Below are 22369 nucleotides of genomic sequence, written 5' to 3' on the forward strand. Positions count from 1 at the left end.
CAATAAATATTTATTTTAAACCCTTACAAACACGCATCACATAGACCTAATGCTATTAGATTATTGTTGTTGCTTGCAAGAAAGATTTAATTCTTGAACATAAGAATATTAGGTGAGATTCTTGATTATGATATTTCATCTATTTCTCACTTCCTTTGATTTCATGATTACTGGTTAGCTTATTTTCTATTTGGCCAAAAGGGTTTCATGACAATACTTAATATGAATTCTTTGCCAATATTAATTCATAAGATTTTAATCGAAAATGGTATTATTAAAGTAATTTGATAAATGTCATTGTTTTCTGATGCTAAAATTCATAACCCTACTTGAATAATATTGGAATATATCTCGTCTACCTGAAATTCACAAAGTTAGAGTATCAATGTCGTATTTGCAAATATCAAAAGTAAATACTCATCAGCTTATTATTGAAAATAGTATTTTTATTTTATAGTTTTTATATTCGAACTGCTTAAAATTAAATTGATTTAAATCAAAAGTTATAAGCAACTCTCAACCAACTTCTATAAATAAAATTGTAAACATTAATATTTCGATTCCTTTTTCACTTTTAATTTCAGTTTCAAACAATTCCAACGTTCTTTACAACTTATTCTCGTAATAAAAGCAAAATCAATTACAAACACTCCTTGCATTATATAGTAGTGAGAAAAAGAATAAGAAAGAAAAACTATTAGTAAGTAAAGCACAAATTCATATAATTCATAATACAAAACTGCGTAATGATGGAATATATATAATTCATATATTTAACCACTATTTGCCCTCCTATGAAATATTTGATGGAATTAATGTTTCGTCAGCAGTCCGTAATGATGTCGTAACTGTTGATAATCGAGTCATTAGAAGCTCAAAAGTCAAATGTACATAATAATATGAAAACTGCGTCGGACTGGCGGATTTCCACTCTACGACTATCAATCTTCATCTTATTCACCATCCACCAATTCGGGTCATGTTAATTGTCTGTAGTAACTTGTCCAAAATAAAGGGAATGGCTGTCGGCTGGAAGCAGAGTGAATCACGCAGCAATTTAATCATTATAAGTAAGTCGAAAACTAGTACACCCATAAAATGCTCATCAGATCGAATTTAGGTAGATCTGAACCAATTTTACGCCAAGTACAATATATTTAATGTGTAATTGCTGCATAGTAACAGATCAGATGACAAGTCTATCATATTTGCTATGTCATGTATTTGGTTCGGTTAAATCTGATTTGAATAAGAATTTTGTATTCCACGACTACAGTGTATATTTTGCATAAAAGCTAGGAAATCACCTACTAAAGTTCAACTAAAAGATCAGATGATCTTGGGTTTGCTGAAATAATTCAACAGAGATTGAATATCTACACACCATACACTTCCCTGTGCCAAATCAGTATAAACATTGCTCTGTAACATGCACAAGCCCAGTATCAGTAACCATTTTGGACACTCCAGAAGCATGCAACTACTTTGAAACACCAAGAAATCTCAAGAAACAAAGATAGGCTATCATCCTCAAGTAAAGCAAACTCCACATAAGTACTTGCATGAATGTATCCACTCTCAAGAGTAATTTTCCAGCTTCAACCAATCACAAGTAATAAACTAATACTATATAGAGATATCTTTTTTTTTTCCTTCCTATGTTCATTGCAGAGATCAGAGTAAGCAAATATGAATGCTATTTAGCAATTGTGTTGTCCACAACTAAGCTCAATTATGCAAGAATAGGTAAAGTAAACAGGAGACTCACAACATTGCCCAAGTAAAGTCGAGTGCTTCCTGATTCGAGTTTCACTTCCTGATTAAAGAATCCAAACATCATTCATGGAGGTGTGGTATCCATCTGCGTTCAACCTTGAAATCTGGCAATGAGTTGGCTTCGATATCTTAAATCGGTCATCAATTGGTGATTTGGAGAAACAACTTCATTCCCATAATGTTATTGTTACAAGACAGTGGAATGAATTACAGAGAAACACTGCGAATAATTGGCAACAGATTCATCTAATCCCCATCCAAGAAACATAAATATAAGTAGAGGAGAGAAATTCGACTTGAAACAAACTAAAGTGCATGACACCAAACTTAGTTCCATCCACAAACACAACCAAGAAGATTATTAAAGTCAAGATAGTTGCTGTCAAGAATATGATTAGTCAGGCAACATAATAACATGGTGAGATGCTTCTTACAGAAAATTTAAACATAATAAAACCTAAACAAGGAATCATCCCTCTTAGGGATCAATTCCACCAGAAATACCAACACGATGAAGCATTAATAAGAAGGCAAGAAAAGACAGAAACTCCGGGGCCAAAAAAGAAAATAAAAAAAAAATCACTTCTTGTACTTGGCAACCTCGCCTTCATTGGGAAAAAAACCCATGAGTCTCCCGGCAGAATTCTGGTACGCGTACATGAAACCTCCCATTACCCCTATCAAACCTCCCGTCACCATCGACGGCCCCCTAATTCCCGGCTTAATCCCTAATCATTCATCAAAACACCAAAAAGCCTCAGCAAACAATAGACCAAATTTCTCCGAAATGAAAAATCGAATCAACTAATCAGAGCTATGACAATGTGAGGAAAGCAGCGGGTACCGGAAAGGTAACCGACGACGACGGAGACGCCGGTGATGGTGGTGAGGCGGAGGTAGTCAAGGGTGTTGAAATTGGCAACGGTCTTCGTAAAAGGAGGATTCCGATCTATCACCGGGTACTCCGGCTTCACCGACGCCGTTATATCAGTATTCATTTCTCCTTCTCTCTTAGCTCTTCCGCAATGCAACTCTTCACTATTCAGTCTTCAACCTCCTTATGGGTTTCATCCAACATTATGTTTTATTTAAAAAAACAAATATTTTTCCAATTATAAATATTTTCTAATTACTAATAATTTTTATGACAAATTTATAACTATAAATTTATAAATATAACAAATTTATTAAATAATTTAAATTAAAAATATTTTTATAATTTCTTAATTTTAGTTTTAAATTATATGTTATTAATACAGTAAAACCTCTATAAATTAATAATTTTGGCACCCTGAAATTTTATTAATTTAGAGAGGTATTAATTTATCAATAAATTAATATTTTATTAATTAAAATAGAGACTTTTTAAATTTAGCAAATTTTAGTACATATGTATTGAAAATAAATGAATTCATATACGTTTCATTGATTATATTCATGAATCAATCAATTCTTTGTAACTAATTAAATATATTTATGTATAATATCAATTCATTGTATACAATTAACTATTATATTCATAGATGCATGTATCAATTCATTGAAATTACTTAAATATATATGTTTACATTAATTCGTTGTACTTAAATAACTATGATAGCCAATTAAATATATTAATGCATGATGAATGAAACATATACTATATAAATCTCAATATGAAAATAAAACAATTTATGACACCCAATCATGTCTTCTCATCTAAAAGACATCGCAAAATCATCCATGAATGATCAAATGCATAAAGTATTACAAACTTCATATTTTAGCAAATTACCATAATATTTATAATTATAATATTTATGAATTATTAATTTAGAGTTTTAATGGGACCTAATATTTATAAAAGAATTTTTCAAAAAAATATTATCTTATTATCTTATCGAATTTGATGATTTTTTACAAAGGCCCAAGTTAGGACCGGAAGATTTTATTACTTTAGATAGTTTATTAATTTATAGAGGTTTTACTGTAATTATGGATCACAAACAGGGGTGTTTGAAAATTAATTAAAATAAAGTTGATATTTTCATCAAATTCTTCAAAAATTATATATTTATGGATTTTTTAAATAATAAAAATTATTTATAATTATATTAAATTTTAAAAAATGTAACAAAAAAAAAAAAAAGAACAAATGGGAGTTTAATTGGCCGGCCCATACTCATAATAGTGGCCCAAATTCTTGGGTCACAGCTAAACCCATTTGGTTACTACTTCATAATTGGGCTTTGTAGTTGGGCTTAGCATCAATAGAGTCCTGATAAAAGAAATGCAAAAATAGCCTTCGGGGTACAGTGGTCATAAAAACGGCGTCGTTCGTGTTTAAAATCTGGAGGGTGTATTGGTAATTTGGGAGATCTAGGGTTTTGAGCGGAGCATCTAAAAGCCTCAGCGAACCCATCATTCGTCTTCTTTCATTGCTGGAGTACCGCCGTTGCTGCCTTGCAATTAATCGTAGCCCTAGAATCCACCGCCGGCAATCATGGGTATGATTTCAGTTTAATTTCCGGCTTCCTTTGTCTGAAACGTTCTGGTCATTTGAATCTTTTTGGTGATTATGGAGAGAGAGAGAGTAACGTAGATGGTATTGATGCACAGGTATTTCTCGGGATTCCATGCACAAGAGGCGTGCCACTGGAGGAAAGAAGAAGGCCTGGAGGAAGAAGAGAAAGTAATTTTATCTGTTGTTGATGTGTATTGGTTAATGTCTTAGCTTTTTGTTTAGTTCGTGTGAATCTTTTATCTATTGAATGTTCATATATCTGATTTGTAAGTTTGAGCGCGTTGGTGCTTCTGCAAACTACTGCTAGGAATTTGTGTAGAGATTGTATTTTTTGCTCCCCTGTTGGTCTGCATTTGCTCACTTTCTGAAAGAAAACATCAACCTTACTTTTTTAGTATGTGGTCCTGAACTAATTTCATCTTTTTCATCAGATCCTGTTTAACTCATTGATTCTGTCCAAAACTTTTATTCAGCCGTTTGTGCTAATTTGTTTACATATGTTTTTGTACGTGTTCTTCTGAATCAGAATTAGCAAAATAAGCATATGTATTTAAGTTTTTGTACATTGTTTATTCAGACTTTGGCAGTTCTTGTTATAAATGATCAAATGCATAAAGTATTACAAACTTCATATTTTAGCAAATTACCATAATATTTATAATTATAATATTTATGAATTATTAATTTAGAGTTTTAATGGGACCTAATATTTATAAAAGAATTTTTCAAAAAAATATTATCTTATTATCTTATCGAATTTGATGATTTTTTACAAAGGCCCAAGTTAGGACCGGAAGATTTTATTACTTTAGATAGTTTATTAATTTATAGAGGTTTTACTGTAATTATGGATCACAAACAGGGGTGTTTGAAAATTAATTAAAATAAAGTTGATATTTTCATCAAATTCTTCAAAAATTATATATTTATGGATTTTTTAAATAATAAAAATTATTTATAATTATATTAAATTTTAAAAAATGTAACAAAAAAAAAAAAAAAGAACAAATGGGAGTTTAATTGGCCGGCCCATACTCATAATAGTGGCCCAAATTCTTGGGTCACAGCTAAACCCATTTGGTTACTACTTCATAATTGGGCTTTGTAGTTGGGCTTAGCATCAATAGAGTCCTGATAAAAGAAATGCAAAAATAGCCTTCGGGGTACAGTGGTCATAAAAACGGCGTCGTTCGTGTTTAAAATCTGGAGGGTGTATTGGTAATTTGGGAGATCTAGGGTTTTGAGCGGAGCATCTAAAAGCCTCAGCGAACCCATCATTCGTCTTCTTTCATTGCTGGAGTACCGCCGTTGCTGCCTTGCAATTAATCGTAGCCCTAGAATCCACCGCCGGCAATCATGGGTATGATTTCAGTTTAATTTCCGGCTTCCTTTGTCTGAAACGTTCTGGTCATTTGAATCTTTTTGGTGATTATGGAGAGAGAGAGAGTAACGTAGATGGTATTGATGCACAGGTATTTCTCGGGATTCCATGCACAAGAGGCGTGCCACTGGAGGAAAGAAGAAGGCCTGGAGGAAGAAGAGAAAGTAATTTTATCTGTTGTTGATGTGTATTGGTTAATGTCTTAGCTTTTTGTTTAGTTCGTGTGAATCTTTTATCTATTGAATGTTCATATATCTGATTTGTAAGTTTGAGCGCGTTGGTGCTTCTGCAAACTACTGCTAGGAATTTGTGTAGAGATTGTATTTTTTGCTCCCCTGTTGGTCTGCATTTGCTCACTTTCTGAAAGAAAACATCAACCTTACTTTTTTAGTATGTGGTCCTGAACTAATTTCATCTTTTTCATCAGATCCTGTTTAACTCATTGATTCTGTCCAAAACTTTTATTCAGCCGTTTGTGCTAATTTGTTTACTTATGTTTTTGTACGTGTTCTTCTGAATCAGAATTAGCAAAATAAGCATATGTATTTAAGTTTTTGTACATTGTTTATTCAGACTTTGGCAGTTCTTGTTATAAATGATCAAATGCATAAAGTATTACAAACTTCATATTTTAGCAAATTACCATAATATTTATAATTATAATATTTATGAATTATTAATTTAGAGTTTTAATGGGACCTAATATTTATAAAAGAATTTTTCAAAAAAATATTATCTTATTATCTTATCGAATTTGATGATTTTTTACAAAGGCCCAAGTTAGGACCGGAAGATTTTATTACTTTAGATAGTTTATTAATTTATAGAGGTTTTACTGTAATTATGGATCACAAACAGGGGTGTTTGAAAATTAATTAAAATAAAGTTGATATTTTCATCAAATTCTTCAAAAATTATATATTTATGGATTTTTTAAATAATAAAAATTATTTATAATTATATTAAATTTTAAAAAATGTAACAAAAAAAAAAAAAAAGAACAAATGGGAGTTTAATTGGCCGGCCCATACTCATAATAGTGGCCCAAATTCTTGGGTCACAGCTAAACCCATTTGGTTACTACTTCATAATTGGGCTTTGTAGTTGGGCTTAGCATCAATAGAGTCCTGATAAAAGAAATGCAAAAATAGCCTTCGGGGTACAGTGGTCATAAAAACGGCGTCGTTCGTGTTTAAAATCTGGAGGGTGTATTGGTAATTTGGGAGATCTAGGGTTTTGAGCGGAGCATCTAAAAGCCTCAGCGAACCCATCATTCGTCTTCTTTCATTGCTGGAGTACCGCCGTTGCTGCCTTGCAATTAATCGTAGCCCTAGAATCCACCGCCGGCAATCATGGGTATGATTTCAGTTTAATTTCCGGCTTCCTTTGTCTGAAACGTTCTGGTCATTTGAATCTTTTTGGTGATTATGGAGAGAGAGAGAGTAACGTAGATGGTATTGATGCACAGGTATTTCTCGGGATTCCATGCACAAGAGGCGTGCCACTGGAGGAAAGAAGAAGGCCTGGAGGAAGAAGAGAAAGTAATTTTATCTGTTGTTGATGTGTATTGGTTAATGTCTTAGCTTTTTGTTTAGTTCGTGTGAATCTTTTATCTATTGAATGTTCATATATCTGATTTGTAAGTTTGAGCGCGTTGGTGCTTCTGCAAACTACTGCTAGGAATTTGTGTAGAGATTGTATTTTTTGCTCCCCTGTTGGTCTGCATTTGCTCACTTTCTGAAAGAAAACATCAACCTTACTTTTTTAGTATGTGGTCCTGAACTAATTTCATCTTTTTCATCAGATCCTGTTTAACTCATTGATTCTGTCCAAAACTTTTATTCAGCCGTTTGTGCTAATTTGTTTACATATGTTTTTGTACGTGTTCTTCTGAATCAGAATTAGCAAAATAAGCATATGTATTTAAGTTTTTGTACATTGTTTATTCAGACTTTGGCAGTTCTTGTTATAAATGATCAAATGCATAAAGTATTACAAACTTCATATTTTAGCAAATTACCATAATATTTATAATTATAATATTTATGAATTATTAATTTAGAGTTTTAATGGGACCTAATATTTATAAAAGAATTTTTCAAAAAAATATTATCTTATTATCTTATCGAATTTGATGATTTTTTACAAAGGCCCAAGTTAGGACCGGAAGATTTTATTACTTTAGATAGTTTATTAATTTATAGAGGTTTTACTGTAATTATGGATCACAAACAGGGGTGTTTGAAAATTAATTAAAATAAAGTTGATATTTTCATCAAATTCTTCAAAAATTATATATTTATGGATTTTTTAAATAATAAAAATTATTTATAATTATATTAAATTTTAAAAAATGTAACAAAAAAAAAAAAAAGAACAAATGGGAGTTTAATTGGCCGGCCCATACTCATAATAGTGGCCCAAATTCTTGGGTCACAGCTAAACCCATTTGGTTACTACTTCATAATTGGGCTTTGTAGTTGGGCTTAGCATCAATAGAGTCCTGATAAAAGAAATGCAAAAATAGCCTTCGGGGTACAGTGGTCATAAAAACGGCGTCGTTCGTGTTTAAAATCTGGAGGGTGTATTGGTAATTTGGGAGATCTAGGGTTTTGAGCGGAGCATCTAAAAGCCTCAGCGAACCCATCATTCGTCTTCTTTCATTGCTGGAGTACCGCCGTTGCTGCCTTGCAATTAATCGTAGCCCTAGAATCCACCGCCGGCAATCATGGGTATGATTTCAGTTTAATTTCCGGCTTCCTTTGTCTGAAACGTTCTGGTCATTTGAATCTTTTTGGTGATTATGGAGAGAGAGAGAGTAACGTAGATGGTATTGATGCACAGGTATTTCTCGGGATTCCATGCACAAGAGGCGTGCCACTGGAGGAAAGAAGAAGGCCTGGAGGAAGAAGAGAAAGTAATTTTATCTGTTGTTGATGTGTATTGGTTAATGTCTTAGCTTTTTGTTTAGTTCGTGTGAATCTTTTATCTATTGAATGTTCATATATCTGATTTGTAAGTTTGAGCGCGTTGGTGCTTCTGCAAACTACTGCTAGGAATTTGTGTAGAGATTGTATTTTTTGCTCCCCTGTTGGTCTGCATTTGCTCACTTTCTGAAAGAAAACATCAACCTTACTTTTTTAGTATGTGGTCCTGAACTAATTTCATCTTTTTCATCAGATCCTGTTTAACTCATTGATTCTGTCCAAAACTTTTATTCAGCCGTTTGTGCTAATTTGTTTACATATGTTTTTGTACGTGTTCTTCTGAATCAGAATTAGCAAAATAAGCATATGTATTTAAGTTTTTGTACATTGTTTATTCAGACTTTGGCAGTTCTTGTTATAAATGATCAAATGCATAAAGTATTACAAACTTCATATTTTAGCAAATTACCATAATATTTATAATTATAATATTTATGAATTATTAATTTAGAGTTTTAATGGGACCTAATATTTATAAAAGAATTTTTCAAAAAAATATTATCTTATTATCTTATCGAATTTGATGATTTTTTACAAAGGCCCAAGTTAGGACCGGAAGATTTTATTACTTTAGATAGTTTATTAATTTATAGAGGTTTTACTGTAATTATGGATCACAAACAGGGGTGTTTGAAAATTAATTAAAATAAAGTTGATATTTTCATCAAATTCTTCAAAAATTATATATTTATGGATTTTTTAAATAATAAAAATTATTTATAATTATATTAAATTTTAAAAAATGTAACAAAAAAAAAAAAAAAGAACAAATGGGAGTTTAATTGGCCGGCCCATACTCATAATAGTGGCCCAAATTCTTGGGTCACAGCTAAACCCATTTGGTTACTACTTCATAATTGGGCTTTGTAGTTGGGCTTAGCATCAATAGAGTCCTGATAAAAGAAATGCAAAAATAGCCTTCGGGGTACAGTGGTCATAAAAACGGCGTCGTTCGTGTTTAAAATCTGGAGGGTGTATTGGTAATTTGGGAGATCTAGGGTTTTGAGCGGAGCATCTAAAAGCCTCAGCGAACCCATCATTCGTCTTCTTTCATTGCTGGAGTACCGCCGTTGCTGCCTTGCAATTAATCGTAGCCCTAGAATCCACCGCCGGCAATCATGGGTATGATTTCAGTTTAATTTCCGGCTTCCTTTGTCTGAAACGTTCTGGTCATTTGAATCTTTTTGGTGATTATGGAGAGAGAGAGAGTAACGTAGATGGTATTGATGCACAGGTATTTCTCGGGATTCCATGCACAAGAGGCGTGCCACTGGAGGAAAGAAGAAGGCCTGGAGGAAGAAGAGAAAGTAATTTTATCTGTTGTTGATGTGTATTGGTTAATGTCTTAGCTTTTTGTTTAGTTCGTGTGAATCTTTTATCTATTGAATGTTCATATATCTGATTTGTAAGTTTGAGCGCGTTGGTGCTTCTGCAAACTACTGCTAGGAATTTGTGTAGAGATTGTATTTTTTGCTCCCCTGTTGGTCTGCATTTGCTCACTTTCTGAAAGAAAACATCAACCTTACTTTTTTAGTATGTGGTCCTGAACTAATTTCATCTTTTTCATCAGATCCTGTTTAACTCATTGATTCTGTCCAAAACTTTTATTCAGCCGTTTGTGCTAATTTGTTTACTTATGTTTTTGTACGTGTTCTTCTGAATCAGAATTAGCAAAATAAGCATATGTATTTAAGTTTTTGTACATTGTTTATTCAGACTTTGGCAGTTCTTGTTATAATGTACACTAGCTCTGGCAAGGGAGCTATTTGATTTGTTAAGATGTTTTGTGTGATAATTAGGTATGAGCTCGGTAGACAACCCGCAAACACAAAGTTGTCGAGTAACAAGACAGTACGCAGGGTGAGAGTTCGTGGAGGTAATGTGAAGTGGCGTGCTTTGAGGTTGGATACAGGAAACTTCTCTTGGGGAAGTGAAGTTGTGACCAGAAAGACCCGTATTTTGGATGTTGTTTATAATGCATCCAACAACGAGTTGGTTAGGACGCAGACACTGGTTAAAGGTGCTATTATCCAAGTGGACGCTGCACCATTCAAGCAGTGGTATCTTCAGCATTATGGAGTTGACATTGGTCGCAAGAAGAAGACTGCTGCCAAGAAGGAAGGAGAGGTAATATTACCCTTTCTTCTCCCTTGTGTTTTTAACTGCAGTTGGCAGACTAGTTTTGTGAGAAATACTATAAAACCTTCTGTGTGATATAGGCATTAGAGGTCTCATGAAGGTGATTGTGCTAATGCTCATGTTATAGATTTTGGGTTTCTCTAATGAAATGGAAAAAGAAAAAGAAATGCATTAAGTAAAGGCCAACAGTTCTATTATTTGCGGGGAGGAAACAATATTTGGCGCTAAAACTCTTCAATACAAACATAGAACATTAAGCAAGTCTTGGAAGACTGTGATTTTAGGATGTTGACAAGTTTCTTGTGGCCCTTTTGTTAAGGTTTTCATTTTAGCCCCATACCATCTGGAAATCTTTAAATAGATATGAAATTAGTGGCCTAGTTATTTTTTGTTTTGCCTGCACTTTAGGAGACTGAGGCTGCTGCTGCTGAAGAGGCAAAGAAGAGCAACCATGTCCAAAGAAAACTTGAAAAGCGTCAACAGGATCGTAAAATTGACGCACATATTGAGGAGCAATTCGGTGGTGGCCGTTTGTTAGCTGCGATCTCCTCACGCCCTGGACAATGTGGGCGTGCTGATGGGTATGTGTTTTTTCTTTTTCTTTTCCCCCTTTATTTTTGTTTAATTTCTTGATCCCGAAATACTAAAGTTTTCAAATGATGAACAACCATTGATCCTTGAAATGGGATTTGTCTGATAGCTACACAAAATTACACTAGTACACTGCTTGAATTCTAACAGTCATTGTGCTTGTATCTACTTAAAGTTATACTAGTATGCTATCTGATGAAGTGCTTGGCTTTCTTCATGGGCTACATTTGCTTAACTATAAACTAGTCTGTTGGTGAAAGTTGGAAAGAGACTTGTTGCTTTTACATATATTTTTTGGTGAGGATGGTTTACCATTTTGTCTGACCAACTATTGCTTATTCCCATATTTTCAATTAGGGTGCTACATGTTCTATTATAGTTATAATAATAAGCACTATACTAGCGTTACTATAACCTATTGTCTGTAATATGTCTTGGATCTAATGTGGTATAAATTGTTTATGATTGTAGTTATATTTTGGAGGGCAAGGAGTTGGAATTTTACATGAAGAAGATACAGAGGAAGAAAGGAAAAGGTGCAGGTGGCGCTTAAATTTCATCGAGCTCATCAAAATTTTGCAATCCAGAAAGTTACTTTATCCTTTTTATTTATCATTACAATGAGCAGAACAATAGTTATGCTGAGCTTTCCAGAGTTGTATTGAACATTTCAATTGTCATTGAGGTGATGTCCGTCTCATGGACAATTATGCTTAATTGTGTTTCCTGGCTGACCGACTGCTTCGATCTTTTGGCTGATGGATTAGCTGTAGTTACTTTCGTGTACTCGCTGAAACTTTTGCCCCTGGATTCTGTTTGATGCAAACTAAAATTATTAGGTTTTGATATTCTTTATAATTAGTTTTAGGGATAATTATACTTTCTCTTCAGGTTTGGTGTAATTATATGCAAAGCTTTTATGATTCGAAAAATTATATCTAATATTTTTTAAATTTGTTTTTAAATAAAATCTGCTAGTCAAAGTTTTATTTAATTTGTTTATATTAATAAAAAATTAAATTAAAATTTGTATTTATTCTAAATTAAATTATTATAGGTCAAATAATTATTTTTATATTAAATTATCTTTATAAGAGTGATTTGATTTAGTCATAGAAAAGATTTATTTAATTTGTAATAAAAATTAATTAAAAATAATGTAATTGAGGGTAAATGTGAATTTTTATTCACTGTTTTATTAGTATTATCAAGTTTGATGAATTTTAATGGAGCAATTTATTTATTAAATGTGAAGTAATTTTAAGTGTATTAAATGTAATTTTTTAATTATATGTGAGTGTAATGGGCACTTGGGGAGTCTTTTGAAATATTTCCTCATGTTCAATTTTTAACAATAAATGATGTAAAAATAAGTTGGGTATTATTATTATTATTATTATTAGTATTTAGGATAAATTGTTATGAGCTCTCATCAAATTTGTTATAATTACAGATACATATATATTTTTTAAAAAAATTATTAATATCTTAAATTTTAACAATCGCCTAATAATTTGTTCAATGTATTAGTTTTCGTTAGATTTTCATTTATTTTTTATAGTGAGCTGATCAAAATTTTCTAATAAATTATAATTTATAATTTTATTTATTTTTAATTTATAATTTTTTAACGCACCTTTAATCAAAATAGGTGGTGGTGTACCAAATACCAATTGCCCCATTTCAGAAAACGTAGGGCTAAAATGTCATTTACCCTCAATCAATGGATGAGAAAGGAACTAGAAGGCGACTCTGGGGGTAAAATGGTCATTTAAACTCCTCTTGGGTTCCTTATGTCATCATTCTACAAAGGGGAGCATTATAAAAACCACACGACGTCGTTAAAAGATGAAATCGAGAGGGTGTAATTGTAATTGTATCATCTAGGGTTTTCAGCGTAAGTGTGTTAAAGCCCCATCCCGCTTCAGCTTACGGTTTCCTCCTCTTGCTGGCTGCAATTTTACCGCGGTCTCAGTCTCTGCATTCCATCGGAGATTAACCGGAGCCCTAGAATCTTCGTCGGCAATCATGGGTAAAGCATCAGTTGCCATACTTTTAGTTTGTTGTCAATACCTCAATTTCGCTGAATCATGTAGGTGATTATTTTGGAGAAAGACTGACGGAAATGGTGTTTGTGCATAGGTATTTCTCGGGATTCCATGCACAAGAGGCGTGCTACTGGAGGAAAGAAGAAGGCTTGGAGGAAGAAGAGAAAGTAATTTTTTTATTCTTTTTCCTTTTTCGCTGAATTCAATCTTATCTTAATATCGTTTAGTTGTTGTTGGGGCATTTAACTGTGTTGTGTAATTCTTATCTCTTTGTTGAATGTTTAGATAGTCTGATTTGTAACTTTAAGCACGTCTGTTTTCTGCATACTTCAGTACGATTTCTTATAAATTTGTATCTTGTTGTATTTTCGGTCCATATCTGGTTGCATGATTGGAAAAAGGAAACATAGATCTTTATTATTTTTCAGTACATGGTCCTGAATTGGTTTCATTTGTTTGTAAGATCCTATTTTAGTCTTTATCTCTGCCCAAAACTTGCATTTAGCCTGAACTGATACTTATTTCTTGTACTTGTGATGCTGATACAGAGAGCATTTAGAATTTAAGTGCACTTCATATATACTTACTCTGTATTGTATTACTATACCAATAGAGCAATTCTTCTGCAGCTGGTATTTGATTGGTTGATTCTATTGGCTATATTTATTAGGTACGAGCTGGGTAGACAACCCGCAAATACAAAGTTGTCGAGCAACAAGACGGTGCGCAGAGTGAGAGTTCGTGGTGGTAATGTCAAGTGGCGTGCCTTGAGGCTGGATACAGGAAACTACTCTTGGGGGAGTGAAGCTGTGACCCGAAAGACTCGTATTCTGGATGTTGTTTATAATGCATCTAATAATGAGTTGGTTAGGACCCAGACTTTGGTAAAGAGTGCTATTATTCAAGTTGATGCTGCACCATTCAAGCAGTGGTATCTTCAGCATTATGGAGTTGACATTGGTCGCAAGAAGAAGACTGCTGCCAAGAAGGAAGGAGAGGTAATAATGCTTTTTCTTCTTGCAGTGCTCTTTGGTTATATTCGTCCACAGCTTACATTTTCTTTTAACTGCATTTGACTGGATTCTAGGAGGCTGAGGCTGCTGCTACTGAAGAGGTAAAGAAGAGTAACCATGTCCAGAGAAAGATAGAAAAGCGTCAACAAGACCGCAAGATTGATCCACATATTGAGGAACAGTTCAGTAGTGGCCGTTTGCTAGCTGCTATCTCCTCACGCCCAGGCCAGTGTGGGCGTGCTGATGGGTATGCATATTTTGTGTTAAATCTGTTCACCTAAAATACAAAAGGATTCACATGATCTACTGTGATTAGGCTGTAAAATGGCATCAGGCTGATAGTTATGTTAAGTAAGTTATGCTGCCATCCCTAACCATCAACATGCTTATAACATTAGGTTATACTGGTGTGCCACCTGATGGAAGTTTACAGCTAAAAGCATGAAAGATCTTGTTTTGAGGATAAACTGTTTTTACATATTTTGTCTGATCAGGTTTGGGGATGGTTTAGGGTATCAAAGTATTATATCTTGTTTGATGGCTATTCTTATGATGAGTTGCGATGCCCCTATTCTTTTCTAGCTTTAATCAGCTCTCAACTAGTGCTAATATTGCCTTTTGTCTGTAATATGCTGTCTCTGACGTGCATAAATCGTTTATGGTTACAGTTACATTTTGGAAGGCAAGGAGTTGGAGTTTTACATGAAGAAACTTCAGAGAAAGAAAGGAAAGGGTGCAAGCGGAGCTTAATTTGGTTCGAGCTCATGAAAATTCTCCAATCTAGAATGTTACTCTTCGACTTTGTTGTTGTCATTGGAAGGAGGGGGTAGTTTGGTTGAGCTTTCCAGAGTTACATTGAACATTATTTCACTTGTCACTGAGGTCATATCTCGAGGACGCTCATTGTTAGTTTTGTGATCTTTAGCTGATTGATTGCTTTGATCTTTTCACTGTGGAATTAGTTGTAATTATTTTCTTGAATGTCCGTTAGTTTTTGCCCCATAAGTGCTTTCTCATGCAAATTTATGTTATTGGATTTTGGTAATTCGATGACATTAATTTGACAATCAACTCTTGTGATTCCATAAATTGTGAATTCATTTTTAGCAACATCAAAAGAAACAAGGATGTTAGAAAATTAAGTTGGAATTGAACGTGTTATTATTCAAGTTCGTTTAAATTATTAACTTTGAAAAATATGTTCAGCGTGGATTTGGTTATTGAACGAGTAGAGCCTGAACAAGCTTTTATTGAATTGAACATAGGTGGAGTTTGAGTAGTTTCATATTTAAGCTCTATTTATACTTTGTTATTAAGATAGAGTGGTATTTTTGGTGTCTTATTTATTTTTAGTTATCAATGAAAATCTCCATAAAACACAATTTTAATATTTAATTTCTGCACATGCATCGAGTGTCTTTATTGTTGGTGTTTTATTACTTTTCATTAACTTATTGATGATGTTCTATTACTTTCTTATTAATTGATTCAAATTTGATCAAAGTTTAAAACTTGTTGAACGGAAAATTTTATTTAAGTTGATATGTTAAATTCAACGAATCAAAGCTCAAGTAAACTTTTATCAATCACTTTCAATCGAGAGCATGGAGCAGTTTGGCTTATTTTCATTCATAGAAAACAAGTCATAGAAGTAGAATGAAGAACCTGGGGAAAAGGAGAAGAAACAAGCAAACAAGATAGACAAAGGGCATGAAATCCAGCTAATGTAGGAAATCCATACGCACCCTCTAGCAGTCATCTGTAATTTCATTCTTAAACCACTCATCCCCTTTTGCAAGAATGTAATAATACATTACAGAAAAGGTTCACAGTTCTCTATCATTCAAAAATGGTTGTTAGGAGTGAGGATAAGTATACCATTTTCCTTGACAAGAATGGGAATCCTGCTCGGAGAAGAGGAAAGTTTACGGGGAAAAATAATGTATCTGCTCGGCATTTCATCAATTCAAACCTGTGCGTGTTATTTCCAGCTGCAACCAAGACACCCATGTTTGCGGAGTAATGAGCCATCATGCTTCCCATCAACATGCATTGAAGTCTTCGCTATCTAAAATCTATGATCCGAGTCTCTGTTGTATTAGCGGAAGCAGCACCACCTTGGGCAAAATTCTCAAATCTCTGCTGCATTCTTTCTCCTTCAATAGTTAGACAGATTGACGTTTCCGCACCTTCAGCATCCAAGGTTTCTCAAGATGGCGCTCAGTCTATTAATTACTACTGGAGGATTAGCATAAGATGCAGCAAGATGTATAGCGTGGTATTCCAACCCTTTCCACCGGGCAATCAGCTCAAAATGCGGCCGCCTATATTCACTGCTAATTACCTCTAATATCACTGTCTTGGGAGTTGCAGAAACTATATGAGTTAAACCCGCTCCATGAGCGCCAATGATGACGGCTGCATCTTGGATGGCTCGAACTTGCTCTTTCATGGGCATGTGCGCAAACAGTCCATTGACAACATTCAATTTACAATCCGAATGATTTGATGCCCAGCTTTTTATAGAATTGAATACTTCTTGTTCATTGATAAGCCTTGTTTGTACCCTACCACCATGACGGGGATGAGCAAGATAATCCTCGCGTCGTACAAAGAGAATGTTATGACCAGAGGCTGACTTGGGGATATGGTGTCTATCCACTGGGAACCCAAAGGCTGCTCTTATCATCTCGCCAAACTCAGACAATCGAGCAGTCTTTTTAGTATCAGGTTTTTGCCACAATTCCTGTGCAGAAGCTCCACAGCAGTCTATAGATTCAGATAGTCCCCTACATAGGGCAGTTTCATATCCTAATGGGACCAGAATAGCATGGCGAAAACAAACAGGGCTACTAAAATTCTTAGCGTAAGTAAGGCTCGAAAACAATGCCGTCCATGTTTCTTCCAATAGAGTCTGATTTGTCATAGAATATAGCATTTGTTACTTAAAGGTGAGCAAAAAAACACATTATAAAGCACTAAGAAACAGATCATCTTTATCAAAAGCGCACAGGTTATAGACACACTTAAATCAGCAGAAACATCACAGCATACTTTAATCCGTTGCAGAAACCTTTTACAGTTTACACTACACCAGCTTTATAAATAATATCATTGCGCTTACGTTAAATACCTTACGGCCCTTACTTCTCCTATCCGCTTCTGTTTAGTGCTTATCCAACAAATTGTAATTAGCATTATATTTGGTAAAGCATGCATTATGTTACAAAAGCAAAGATCAAATCGCGGCGGCGTACCTGACAGTGGCCATCTACGAAAACTACATGGGGTCGATTGGGCAAGCCAGTGACTCGGGAAGCCACATATGTACTGTACCAATCCGTAACCGTGTGAAACAAGTTTGCATATTCAAACCGGGTAACTAAAAGTGTGGGCTCCTCAATCCACTGAAACAAAGCCATTTAATAAATTTAGAACGAGTCCAATGAAATGACAATGAACTTTTACTTAAGCTATGTGCAGTTTGTGATAAATTTACGATTCATATCCATTTCAAAATTTACTAGTCTCACTGCTCACAGAAAGTATATGTAAAACCAGAAGGTGAGGAACTACGACTTAAATCGTGGTGCAACAAATTATAACAGACCCTCGAAAAGATAATTTGGTTCCCCCTCAAATGAGAGATTTTCAGCTAATTTATCTGGTCTTGGCACAATAATCTTCAATATTACTTAAACCTTTATCTTTCAATGACTCAAAATACAACATGTTGCACACCGACCACAAAAGGAACACTTCTACTAGTTTAATGAAATAAACATTCCAATGAGATTTAGGTGTTGAAACTTGCATGTTAATCATCAAAAAATGACTCCAAGCATAGCCCCCATCCAAATTCTTTGTTAATATCATCAAAAAATTTTTTATTAATACATTTTAATTATGTTAAAGAATTTCCCATATATTATAAGAAAACCGTTCCTTTCAAAATTATATTTAACACGGGAAATATGATTACAGAAAATGACTGCAGATGATGATTAAATATAATTCCTTCTTGTAATATATTTAAAAATTTCATATAATGTTTGTATAATTATTATTATTTTATTGACCTTTTAGATGTGTATGCGCGTTTGGGTAGAAAAAAAAACCTGAGCATGAGATGAGATCAAACGTTGGACTCCTAACTCTAAATTTTGTTGTCATTAATGACTACCTTTTTCCCGGTCAAAGTTTCATAACAGCAAATTTGGATGTATTATTACTTTTTAGAATATTTTAATTCATATCAAGTTGCATTGGACTCAAATATATGGATTGAATGTAATTTTACTTTTTATGATATTACGAATAAATAAATTTATCTCATTTAAATAAAAAGATAAGTTGTTTCATCTTAAAAAAACAAAGAGATAGATTGTTGCATTTAAAAAAATATATAAAAAAATAAATTGCTTATTATTTTTTAATTAAATTAATTTAATTTATATAGTTCGAGGCAAAAACTATAAAATTAAGATACTATTTTTAATATAAGTCAATAAATATTTATTTTAAACCCTTACAAACACGCATCACATAGACCTAATGCTATTAGATTATTGTTGTTGCTTGCAAGAAAGATTTAATTCTTGAACATAAGAATATTAGGTGAGATTCTTGATTATGATATTTCATCTATTTCTCACTTCCTTTGATTTCATGATTACTGGTTAGCTTATTTTCTATTTGGCCAAAAGGGTTTCATGACAATACTTAATATGAATTCTTTGCCAATATTAATTCATAAGATTTTAATCGAAAATGGTATTATTAAAGTAATTTGATAAATGTCATTGTTTTCTGATGCTAAAATTCATAACCCTACTTGAATAATATTGGAATATATCTCGTCTACCTGAAATTCACAAAGTTAGAGTATCAATGTCGTATTTGCAAATATCAAAAGTAAATACTCATCAGCTTATTATTGAAAATAGTATTTTTATTTTATAGTTTTTATATTCGAACTGCTTAAAATTAAATTGATTTAAATCAAAAGTTATAAGCAACTCTCAACCAACTTCTATAAATAAAATTGTAAACATTAATATTTCGATTCCTTTTTCACTTTTAATTTCAGTTTCAAACAATTCCAACGTTCTTTACAACTTATTCTCGTAATAAAAGCAAAATCAATTACAAACACTCCTTGCATTATATAGTAGTGAGAAAAAGAATAAGAAAGAAAAACTATTAGTAAGTAAAGCACAAATTCATATAATTCATAATACAAAACTGCGTAATGATGGAATATATATAATTCATATATTTAACCACTATTTGCCCTCCTATGAAATATTTGATGGAATTAATGTTTCGTCAGCAGTCCGTAATGATGTCGTAACTGTTGATAATCGAGTCATTAGAAGCTCAAAAGTCAAATGTACATAATAATATGAAAACTGCGTCGGACTGGCGGATTTCCACTCTACGACTATCAATCTTCATCTTATTCACCATCCACCAATTCGGGTCATGTTAATTGTCTGTAGTAACTTGTCCAAAATAAAGGGAATGGCTGTCGGCTGGAAGCAGAGTGAATCACGCAGCAATTTAATCATTATAAGTAAGTCGAAAACTAGTACACCCATAAAATGCTCATCAGATCGAATTTAGGTAGATCTGAACCAATTTTACGCCAAGTACAATATATTTAATGTGTAATTGCTGCATAGTAACAGATCAGATGACAAGTCTATCATATTTGCTATGTCATGTATTTGGTTCGGTTAAATCTGATTTGAATAAGAATTTTGTATTCCACGACTACAGTGTATATTTTGCATAAAAGCTAGGAAATCACCTACTAAAGTTCAACTAAAAGATCAGATGATCTTGGGTTTGCTGAAATAATTCAACAGAGATTGAATATCTACACACCATACACTTCCCTGTGCCAAATCAGTATAAACATTGCTCTGTAACATGCACAAGCCCAGTATCAGTAACCATTTTGGACACTCCAGAAGCATGCAACTACTTTGAAACACCAAGAAATCTCAAGAAACAAAGATAGGCTATCATCCTCAAGTAAAGCAAACTCCACATAAGTACTTGCATGAATGTATCCACTCTCAAGAGTAATTTTCCAGCTTCAACCAATCACAAGTAATAAACTAATACTATATAGAGATATCTTTTTTTTTTCCTTCCTATGTTCATTGCAGAGATCAGAGTAAGCAAATATGAATGCTATTTAGCAATTGTGTTGTCCACAACTAAGCTCAATTATGCAAGAATAGGTAAAGTAAACAGGAGACTCACAACATTGCCCAAGTAAAGTCGAGTGCTTCCTGATTCGAGTTTCACTTCCTGATTAAAGAATCCAAACATCATTCATGGAGGTGTGGTATCCATCTGCGTTCAACCTTGAAATCTGGCAATGAGTTGGCTTCGATATCTTAAATCGGTCATCAATTGGTGATTTGGAGAAACAACTTCATTCCCATAATGTTATTGTTACAAGACAGTGGAATGAATTACAGAGAAACACTGCGAATAATTGGCAACAGATTCATCTAATCCCCATCCAAGAAACATAAATATAAGTAGAGGAGAGAAATTCGACTTGAAACAAACTAAAGTGCATGACACCAAACTTAGTTCCATCCACAAACACAACCAAGAAGATTATTAAAGTCAAGATAGTTGCTGTCAAGAATATGATTAGTCAGGCAACATAATAACATGGTGAGATGCTTCTTACAGAAAATTTAAACATAATAAAACCTAAACAAGGAATCATCCCTCTTAGGGATCAATTCCACCAGAAATACCAACACGATGAAGCATTAATAAGAAGGCAAGAAAAGACAGAAACTCCGGGGCCAAAAAAGAAAATAAAAAAAAAATCACTTCTTGTACTTGGCAACCTCGCCTTCATTGGGAAAAAAACCCATGAGTCTCCCGGCAGAATTCTGGTACGCGTACATGAAACCTCCCATTACCCCTATCAAACCTCCCGTCACCATCGACGGCCCCCTAATTCCCGGCTTAATCCCTAATCATTCATCAAAACACCAAAAAGCCTCAGCAAACAATAGACCAAATTTCTCCGAAATGAAAAATCGAATCAACTAATCAGAGCTATGACAATGTGAGGAAAGCAGCGGGTACCGGAAAGGTAACCGACGACGACGGAGACGCCGGTGATGGTGGTGAGGCGGAGGTAGTCAAGGGTGTTGAAATTGGCAACGGTCTTCGTAAAAGGAGGATTCCGATCTATCACCGGGTACTCCGGCTTCACCGACGCCGTTATATCAGTATTCATTTCTCCTTCTCTCTTAGCTCTTCCGCAATGCAACTCTTCACTATTCAGTCTTCAACCTCCTTATGGGTTTCATCCAACATTATGTTTTATTTAAAAAAACAAATATTTTTCCAATTATAAATATTTTCTAATTACTAATAATTTTTATGACAAATTTATAACTATAAATTTATAAATATAACAAATTTATTAAATAATTTAAATTAAAAATATTTTTATAATTTCTTAATTTTAGTTTTAAATTATATGTTATTAATACAGTAAAACCTCTATAAATTAATAATTTTGGCACCCTGAAATTTTATTAATTTAGAGAGGTATTAATTTATCAATAAATTAATATTTTATTAATTAAAATAGAGACTTTTTAAATTTAGCAAATTTTAGTACATATGTATTGAAAATAAATGAATTCATATACGTTTCATTGATTATATTCATGAATCAATCAATTCTTTGTAACTAATTAAATATATTTATGTATAATATCAATTCATTGTATACAATTAACTATTATATTCATAGATGCATGTATCAATTCATTGAAATTACTTAAATATATATGTTTACATTAATTCGTTGTACTTAAATAACTATGATAGCCAATTAAATATATTAATGCATGATGAATGAAACATATACTATATAAATC

At 33.2% G+C, this 22369-nt stretch overlaps 5 protein-coding genes across 5 annotated transcripts; 2 read left to right on the forward strand and 3 right to left on the reverse strand.

Annotated features, from left to right (window-relative positions):
• Nucleotides 1-2152: 2152 nt before the first annotated feature.
• Nucleotides 2153-2846, reverse strand: LOC148784468 (uncharacterized). The gene is made up of 2 exons (XM_088876960.1): nucleotides 2621-2846; nucleotides 2153-2504 (listed from the first exon to the last, which is right to left on the reverse strand). Exons 1-2 carry the CDS (start codon nucleotides 2772-2774, stop codon nucleotides 2356-2358), a joined length of 303 nt encoding a protein of 100 aa, XP_088733086.1. The 5' UTR covers nucleotides 2775-2846; the 3' UTR covers nucleotides 2153-2355.
• Nucleotides 2847-9886: 7040 nt separating this feature from the next.
• LOC148784469 (small ribosomal subunit protein eS8-like) lies at nucleotides 9887-12023 on the forward strand. Its single transcript, XM_088877207.1, has 4 exons — nucleotides 9887-9954; nucleotides 10447-10774; nucleotides 11195-11367; nucleotides 11849-12023. The coding sequence occupies exons 1-4, from the start codon at nucleotides 9899-9901 to the stop codon at nucleotides 11928-11930; spliced, it is 639 nt and encodes a 212-aa protein (XP_088733333.1). The 5' UTR covers nucleotides 9887-9898; the 3' UTR covers nucleotides 11931-12023.
• A 1231-nt stretch (nucleotides 12024-13254) lies between these two features.
• Nucleotides 13255-15443, forward strand: LOC148784470 (small ribosomal subunit protein eS8). Its single transcript, XM_088877206.1, has 5 exons — nucleotides 13255-13409; nucleotides 13520-13592; nucleotides 14096-14423; nucleotides 14513-14685; nucleotides 15107-15443. The coding sequence occupies exons 1-5, from the start codon at nucleotides 13406-13408 to the stop codon at nucleotides 15186-15188; spliced, it is 660 nt and encodes a 219-aa protein (XP_088733332.1). The 5' UTR covers nucleotides 13255-13405; the 3' UTR covers nucleotides 15189-15443.
• Nucleotides 15444-16136: 693 nt separating this feature from the next.
• Nucleotides 16137-17860, reverse strand: LOC148784471 (beta-1,2-xylosyltransferase-like). Its single transcript, XM_088876849.1, has 2 exons — nucleotides 17696-17860; nucleotides 16137-17352 (listed from the first exon to the last, which is right to left on the reverse strand). The coding sequence occupies exons 1-2, from the start codon at nucleotides 17858-17860 to the stop codon at nucleotides 16630-16632; spliced, it is 888 nt and encodes a 295-aa protein (XP_088732975.1). The 3' UTR covers nucleotides 16137-16629.
• A 3235-nt stretch (nucleotides 17861-21095) lies between these two features.
• Nucleotides 21096-21790, reverse strand: LOC148784472 (uncharacterized). Its single transcript, XM_088876963.1, has 2 exons — nucleotides 21564-21790; nucleotides 21096-21447 (listed from the first exon to the last, which is right to left on the reverse strand). The coding sequence occupies exons 1-2, from the start codon at nucleotides 21715-21717 to the stop codon at nucleotides 21299-21301; spliced, it is 303 nt and encodes a 100-aa protein (XP_088733089.1). The 5' UTR covers nucleotides 21718-21790; the 3' UTR covers nucleotides 21096-21298.
• Between the last annotated feature and the right edge of the window lie 579 nt (nucleotides 21791-22369).

The sequence above is a fragment of the Sesamum indicum genome, linkage group LG13 (assembly GCF_026168435.1).
Source record: "Sesamum indicum cultivar Baizhima isolate 11 linkage group LG13, ASM2616843v1, whole genome shotgun sequence".
Taxonomy (NCBI): Eukaryota; Viridiplantae; Streptophyta; class Magnoliopsida; order Lamiales; family Pedaliaceae; genus Sesamum; species Sesamum indicum.